Here is an 8,298-nt window from a genome sequence, read left to right on the forward strand (position 1 = left end):
CTCAAAGTAGTAGGAACAAATAAGGTTTGTGAATCACGCACCGTTTGTAACCGCCCACAGATGACACACTCCCTCCCAGCGATAAAACACGGAGTACGGTTTGGATGGGATTCACCCAGTCATGGGTTGCGAGTCTGAGCCCGTCGCACTCGTAGGAACTGGTGTTAAACTCACCTGGCTTCTGATACTTTGTCACAAAAAGTGGTACAAAATGTGGCAAAAGAAGCCGTTAGCAGCCAAACTCTCCCACCCCTGCCTGTCATGTGTCACTTAGCAACCGCCTTAGTTCAGCAGCTAAAATTAACCTACATCATCACAGTACGGTAAGCAACGATTTATAATAACTGTTCGTGGCTTTTTACATAAACTTACATTTTCAACTCACATCCTACTTGTGTCATATTTGTAAGAACCCTGGCACCTAATGACTGCTTGAGGTTTATTCGTGAAATTTCACTCCAACTGCTATTTACCCTCGAATTGGGCTTCAATGTATTGACAATATAACACTTGTTAGCCAGTGACTCATCAAAGTGGAAATCATACGTGACATAATTTCCTCCATAATTTACAACTAACCATGAATGCAGTAGGCTAAATTTACATCTCATTAATGTACTTTTCGACGGCCAATCGGCGTGAAGAACAACAAGCTATGGCTCTGGCCCACATGGATACAAGCAATGCAGTGTATTGTGCTACATCTCCCGCGTCCAAGCGTCAGAGACAAGCGCATACACAGATTATAATACAGATATATTATATAGAGATACATTAGAAAGGCTCAAAATGGATCCAAATAAAATCCGCGTTGTGAGGGGACATATGCACAGCTGACCCGCATTCTTTGCTATTTGCACTGTGTCCATGACCTTTGTAATCATTTAACTAGTGACTAAAAATGTCAAATTGAGTAAACATTTTGAGGTAGTTATACTTGAAGTACAAATTTCTGCTAATGTAGTTTTTACTAATCCACCACATTTTATTGTACTTCTTACTTTACAGATTGAAAATACAATTGACAATTACATTAGTTTTAGATAAGACTGTAACACTTCCCACGGGATCCAATATACAGTATTCTGAAATGGGCCATCCTACAAAATGAGTACATTTTCCTTTGGGTACTTAAAGTATGATGCCAATACTTTTATACTTTTAAGTTAAATTTTGAACACGACTTAACAGAATATTTCACACATTGATACTGCTGCTTTTACTTAAGTAATAAATCTTAAGTAATAGTACTTCTTTCAGCACTGCATATAGGGGAGCAAATTAAGACCTTTAATGCGATTAAATAATTAGTTATGTAGCAATAGTTGATTTATTCATGTAATTACTGTTATTACATTTCAGCCATGGCCCAGGAATAGCCAGACTGGTTTATACGGTCAGAGTTTACCTATGAATCAAATTTCCTCTTTATGTGTAAATGTGAGGAAATAACTAATAACTATAACTCATCAGGTGTTTATTTTCTTAAACATTAAAAGTGCATATCATTATCAGTCCCCTATATGACAAAAGAACACAAAGTGCCTGGTTTAATGTTACTCTTGCTCTACTTTTTCCAGTTCTCACACGATTTTTTCACTCACACACACACACACACACACACACACACACACACACACACACACACACACACACACACACTCAATGGCAAAACCGAGGGACATTTCGTACATCTGCAAATTGTGTTTTTGCCTGACTCCAACAGTGAACGTGCACGTATGCATGGCCCTGGATATTTAGGTCTCCCTTCCTGTTATTCACTCAGCCCTGGTCAGGAAATGTGTCGGCTACAACAGAGTAATAATAGCTACTACAATACTGAAAGTTGTCCAGGCACAGGAAAGGCTGAGGGGCTCCAGGAACATCCTGAATTACATAGCAGTGTAAATTTAAGATGTGCTGACTGCCAAGACAAAGCCATTCACAAATACAATGTCTAAAACACAGCAATCAAAGGATTTAATCTTCATTCAACAGAATTTTGCCTTGTAGAAGAAACACAAACACTGTCCTCTTGTGGCCATTTAAAGGCACTGAAGCATCATCAAAAAACACAACAAATTAAAAAAATACTTGACTGTGCATAAAAGAAACACCATGAAGTGGCAAACATGTTATAAAAATGTACATTTATTCCAAATGTTTTGACAGCTTTGAGGAAAAACACCAGTGTGCAGTATGTACTGCATTAAAAGGTAAACTAACAAGTACAGGAAAATCTGAAATGAATAATGGCAACATGTAATTGTGATTCTCTACTGGAAAAAATTTCCAGTGGCCACAGATGATTCGGCATTTTCCAAACCTCTCAAAAGCTGCATACAAATATACAGAGAAAAATCATTTTAACCGTCCAGAAAGGAACTAATCTCTAAAAATAATGTTTGTGAAATTCACACCCGTTTTTTTACTTCTGATCATTTAGGACTTTGCGACAGACTTTAAAAGTGTGTTCTTCAGGTAAGTGCACAGTTGGTTCATCAGGTCTTTGTTCTGACCCTCGACCCAGTGCATCTCAACCATCACATCGCTCTCCTCCAGAATCACATTCAACAGACACTTAAACAGGAAGTGTTGGACTGCACCAGGGCTCGGGGGTTGCTTCGAGGGCAGTTCACTTGCTACAGCAAGTATTTCCTTTGGGCCTGTAGACTCCATGTCCACATCTTCACCAGTTACATCTTCTGAGACTTCTTTTTGTTCTCCAGTTGTGTTCTGCGTTACATCATTACTTATGTCATTTGAAGAGGAGCCATTTCCTGTTTCCTCTTCAAGCTGATGTTCATCTAGCTCCTGTGCAGAAGTGGTTTTGTTTTGAGCGTGATCACCTTGGGTCTTGCTGTTTTGTGTGGAAGCAGGTTTGTTTGATTTGGCCGTGGCAGGCACAGCTGAGGCCACAGTGGTTTGAGAGCTGGTTCCTGCACAGTGAGGCGCTCTAGGGAGCTCTCGCAACTGACGCTTCTGTTCACGTCGTCTCTGTCGACCATGGATCCAATTGTTCTCAACAGCTGTCAGAAAGAGACTCTGCTCCTGCTTTTTGCAGGGGACATGTTTGTGCATTACCTGTCATGCAAGAAGACAAACAGACACATTGAGGTGACTTGACAGTGTGTGATCTACCAAGCTGATCAATTACATTTAGTCAGTTAAATGCAGGGAATGAGCAGGATTGTAAATGCATGAAAAACTTGCTAATTCACATAACAGCTCTGCAGATAAACACTACCTTTGTGACCCTGAAGCATATGTTTGGTTTTTCTAATGTGACTGTGTCAAAGACATGTCGACTCAACTCTATAGTAATGTTATATAGTTATACAACAAAATTCATCCACAGTGCAACTTGGGAATAAACATGGGACATATCAAAGCACTCTTCTTGCTTCAGGTACTAGTGAGCCCTTATCTGATGCCAAAAAATAGCACAGCAAATTATAATACTATGAGACAGGAGGATGTTACAACTTTGCAGAGTTGTCTTACCCTCAGGTCAGTGAGTGTTCTCTCCAGCAGGGCAGTGATGCTGTCCACAGGGCTGCAGGCAGTGCAGCCGATCGCCAAGGCTTTGACCTGGAGCTCCTTGACTCCTGCCTCTGGAAGTGTGAACGACAAGGGTTTCCGGGACTTTTCCAGTTTGCGCTTCTTACTGGGAGGAGACTGAGGGAAAACCAGAGAGAATTAAACAATAATCCATGCAAAGATTATTCTGGATATGTAAAACAGAATGCAAAAGGACACGATTAAAATTAGTTTCCTTATTAAAGGTATATTTTTAATTGAGTAACAGAGCAGCAGGTCAGACAGACAAATCAAAAAGTACATGTGGGTGAGACTTGTAAATGCCATGGATACCTGTGGTATTATAGTCAATGGGATCATTTAGCTAATGTGTAATAGAAATTACAATCAAACACAGTATTACATTCCATCTTGTTTTTAATCAACAGTATTTTTCCTCCTTTTCCCACTTATCTCATACTTTTTATACAACATTGCTGCACATTGTTAGTCTTGCTACTTTTTCTTAATCTGGTCTGTTTTGTTTTTTTATTAGTAGTATTATTTAATAGTCCAAAAACACTATATCCAGAGCAGGGCCACCAGCAGAGGGCAGTCAAGGGTAGTGGTCTGCACACAGTAAAAGCTTTTTAACACATATTTCGCAAATTTTAAAGTCAGTGACAAGACAAAATGTTTTCTTATAACCAACATAATTGATAAGAGGCATCTAAAAGAGACACCTTTAAAAATCTTAAAAGTGAAAATCTAAACCAAAGAATCCATATTCCTCATGTGGTTAAGGACAGTCATCTGTGAAAATTAACTTTTTCTTAAAGCTGTCAGTCTCATATCCAGGAGTTGCATTCCAGTCCAGTTGCAAGAGATGAGTTGCATCTCATACGTCAAAGTATAGATTTTTCTTTAAACCTCCAACTTTTTGACCATCGCTCTCTGAGTGACATGCTACTGCCAATAACTTTAGACCTAATAACAAGCAGGGGATGCACATATTATGGAAACCAGCAATAACGCGTGAAGTTAAAACGTTCCTCGTACCTCTCATTCAGTCTTAACGTGTTCAAATTCTCAACAGCACTCAAACTCATAGCCATTTATATTGTATCACTTTGTTGTTACATTTACAGTAGCTACAATCCATAATTGTTTTATTATCTTATGAGATATAAAGCAAATGATAAAACACAGTAGTATATATGAGATAAACTTGCGAAAACGTAGCAAAATATATGCAGTTTTTTGAACCATTAAGTCTTCAGTTTTAGTGTGGCCCTGTACGGCTCGCTCTCCTTCAAAAAACTGAAAAAGTCTCTGCACCTGAATGTGTCACAGGAGGAGAACTTGAATAAAAATGAGAGAAGTCCTGCATGCTGCTTCCCTGTTACTGCTGGAATATCCATTAAATTTACAACATTTGGGTCTGTTCAACCTTCATCAGGTATGTGGGCAAACATGACAACAAGCCCATATGAACACAAAGAAGCTGTCTCAGTTATCCAGTCAGAGGACCACAGACACTAGTTCAACTTGAGCAAACATGCGCAGACATTGCCATCCTGTTACTTACCTGGATGGTGTGGGGTTTTTTTCTCATTATTTTGTTTCTACTATATATATGTAATCTACTGTATAACAAAGGCTTAAAATACTGTTCTAGTGTTAATCAAAGAAAGCACAGTAACACCCCTTGTTCTGGCTTGTGTTCATACATTGTTCCAAGGTGTTAGTCACACCAGCGAACAGCTTAAATCAAATTCTTTTGTTTTTTTTTTAAAGTGTTTGTAGCAGTTCGTCACAGAGTGAAACCAGATAGAAACAAGCAGTGTATAGCTCCTACAAAATGAGCTGAATCAATTGTATCAGTATTGGTGTTAGTGTTGGATTTTTATTTTGATGTACTGCCAGCAGTGGTGGACTGACTCTCAGCCATTCTGCAAAGAGTTTGTTGATGTCTGTAGTTATGTTCAAAACTTATCCATCACTCAGTACCGTCAGGGAGGTGTCTGATCAGTAACAAATCCCTTCTGCAGCATGACAACTAGTCCAAACATACTGCCAGAGGCATAAGGAACTATCTTCAGAGACAAGAAACCAAGAAGTCCTGCAACAGATGGGTTGGCCCCCACAGAGCCCTGATGTCAACATCCTGGAGTCAGTCTTGGATTACATGGAGAAATGGAAGACACTGAGACAGACTAAATCCACAGAGGAACTGTGGCAAATTGCTATTGCCATCACCATAGTAGACTATGTATGATAAGCTTTTGTTTTTTCAAATATTTTCTGTCTTTCTCTTAGGCTCTAAAAATGTGATGAATGATGCAACTAGTTAATTGTTAACTGAGATATAGATCATTAGATCATGGATGAGTGTACGTGGTCAAACCGTGCATCAGTGGGACAAATCAATAAAAGACAGATGTTCACCACACACCACAAGAGGGCACTCAAACCACATGAGCTCCACCTGACCCTGCAATGAATTAAACACCGTTTCTTATCTTTAATCCCCTCTAATGTCACGCTATAATGGCGGTGGAGGTCATTACCCAGCTATGTCTGAATATAGCAGACGCTCTGCAGCTATCGTCCACTGCAAACAATATTTCAAAGCTGCACTTGCACGTCACTGCAGGCTCACTGAAAGTGGGGAGACAGCGGGGGTCTGCAGTAGCAGCAGCATACAGTGACAGAGCAGACAGCATGGCCGACTGACCTACAAACAGCAGAGAGAAGGAGCAGACTGTGACCTTCACTGTGTTGCACTGATCTGGAGACGGAAGTTTGATTACTCTTATTTTATTGCATCAGACTAAGATCTTTTTTATTACTTCAAATTATAGTTTATATTTTATAGTATAGTTTATATATTTTATTAGTTTTTACTTTCTTCAATGGCTCTAAGTCAATAAATAAATCCACATATATTCCCTACATCATCTTAATTATAATTGCAAACAAAACTACATTATTCACTCCCAATAAAAGGATTTTCAGTGTTGATCATCTATTGATTTTTAGTTAAAATTATGGTCCTTGAAAATCATTTTTGGGGAGATGGACATTTTTAATCAGTGGGCTGATGATGGACGCTGCCTTGTCTGGCTGCTGGTTAGAGCTTCTTTTATTTCTTATTGTTTCTCACAGACGTCTCTCCCCCATTTTCTCCACGCTCTGCAAGCCCTGCAGCTCAATGTAGAAGGAAAGGAAATCAATAAAATCCATCAAGTCAAACCTGTCTGTTTGTACCACGCATCCTTGACACAGATTCTTGCACTAATACACTGGTGTACAAACAGACTCACAGACATACAATGTCAACATGCACAGACAAACACAGATTCAAAGACAAAGAGCATGAAACCCTAGTGTATGCAGTTTTACACACACACCTCTATTGAATAACATCCTCTTCCGATTCTGCTGCTCTTTCACTCCATTATTAATCCCACTTACCCACTCCCACTTCACTGCATACTCAAACACTCACTGGCACACACACACATTATGGATAGATGACGACCTCACAATGAAAGCTTAGCCCAATTTTGAAGACTAGGCAAGGTAAAAGCCTCTGAGCCCAACAAGAGCTGTTCTCTTCAGATATAATGTCATTCAATCATCTATCTTGACCTCCTGAGTGCACATGCATGCACATATACACATACATACACACACACACACACACACACACACACACACACACACACACACACACACACACACACACACACACACACACGCACACACACACGCACACGCACACAAACAGACTGCAGAAACAAAATACTGCCAATTTCACCTTCCGGCAAACATTGTAAATCATACTCTGATCATCCCCTCTCCTCCCAACCTCCATTTTCCTTTTTGTCAAGTCCCAAACCCCTGCATGGACTCCTGAACTCTGGACCTTCCTGAACCTCCTCCTGCCAGAGGCCTGTATGTGCAACAACAGCAGCAACCTGCCTCAGGGCTCAGATAAAGTCTGGCAGTCTATTCTGTCTACTAGTTCACAATAGAGTAAGGCTCTGTCTGTGTGTGCATGCCTCTATCCTCCTCTTTTGTCTGTATTTACTAGATTTCTTTACCTGCATCTAGTTTTTCTTCACTACAATCCATCCTGTGCATCTTTTCTTTTTGTTAAAGACAAGCCAGAATTCAAATAACAAGAACTTTTATTGTTGCACCTTTAAAGGAATAGTTCATCATTTTGGGAAATACTCTTATTCCCTGTCAGTAAATATACAGCCACACCCAGCAGTCAATTAGCTTAGCTTAGCATAAACACTTAAAACGGGGAAACAACTAGCCTGGCTCTGTCAAATGGCAAAAAAATCTACCTACTTATCTTTTCTTTTTAACAACAAAGTGATGTTTTTAATCCACACAATAACCGGAGTTTAAGCAAACATGATGTAACCTCAAGTGGGCTTTATTGAAGCTGGTATTTTACCTTTGAGCAGAACCAGGGAAACTGTTTAATTTGAAAAACTGATTTGAAAGAAAAAAGACTGAACGAGGTAATGGTAGTAAGAGCAGTTTGGTGGCTGACCTGGTAATAATAGTTTAAGTAGGTCACAGTTGAATGTATGTCACATATGTTATAGTCTATATGTAACATTAATGAGCGCCATGCAACACCCCACCCCGCCACGTGCCAACATCATACCAGGCGACCATAGGAGCACATGCATGCAGGCAGAATTAGGTAGCCAACCATGCAAGGAATTACACACGCAGAAACTTCTGCCCCCCCTG

The 8,298-nt window shown here is 39.7% G+C and overlaps 1 protein-coding gene across 2 annotated transcripts in view; it reads right to left on the reverse strand.

Annotated features, from left to right (window-relative positions):
* Positions 1-2,133: 2,133 nt before the first annotated feature.
* mettl16 (methyltransferase 16, N6-methyladenosine) overlaps positions 2,134-8,298 on the reverse strand; it is a 27,552-nt gene continuing 21,387 nt past the window's right edge. For both annotated transcript variants that reach the window (XM_023404027.1, XM_023404028.1), the window contains exons 9-10: positions 3,505-3,678; positions 2,134-3,084 (exon numbers count right to left, since the gene is read on the reverse strand). In XM_023404027.1, coding sequence (XP_023259795.1) covers positions 2,443-3,084; positions 3,505-3,678 — 816 coding nt within the window. In that variant the 3' untranslated portion in view covers positions 2,134-2,442. The remainder of the gene's footprint in view (positions 3,085-3,504; positions 3,679-8,298) is intronic.

This window comes from Seriola lalandi, unplaced genomic scaffold (assembly GCF_002814215.2).
Source record: "Seriola lalandi dorsalis isolate HSWRI2012SDOR001 ecotype SW California unplaced genomic scaffold, Sedor1 jcf7180002054200, whole genome shotgun sequence".
Classification (NCBI taxonomy): domain Eukaryota; kingdom Metazoa; phylum Chordata; class Actinopteri; order Carangiformes; family Carangidae; genus Seriola; species Seriola lalandi.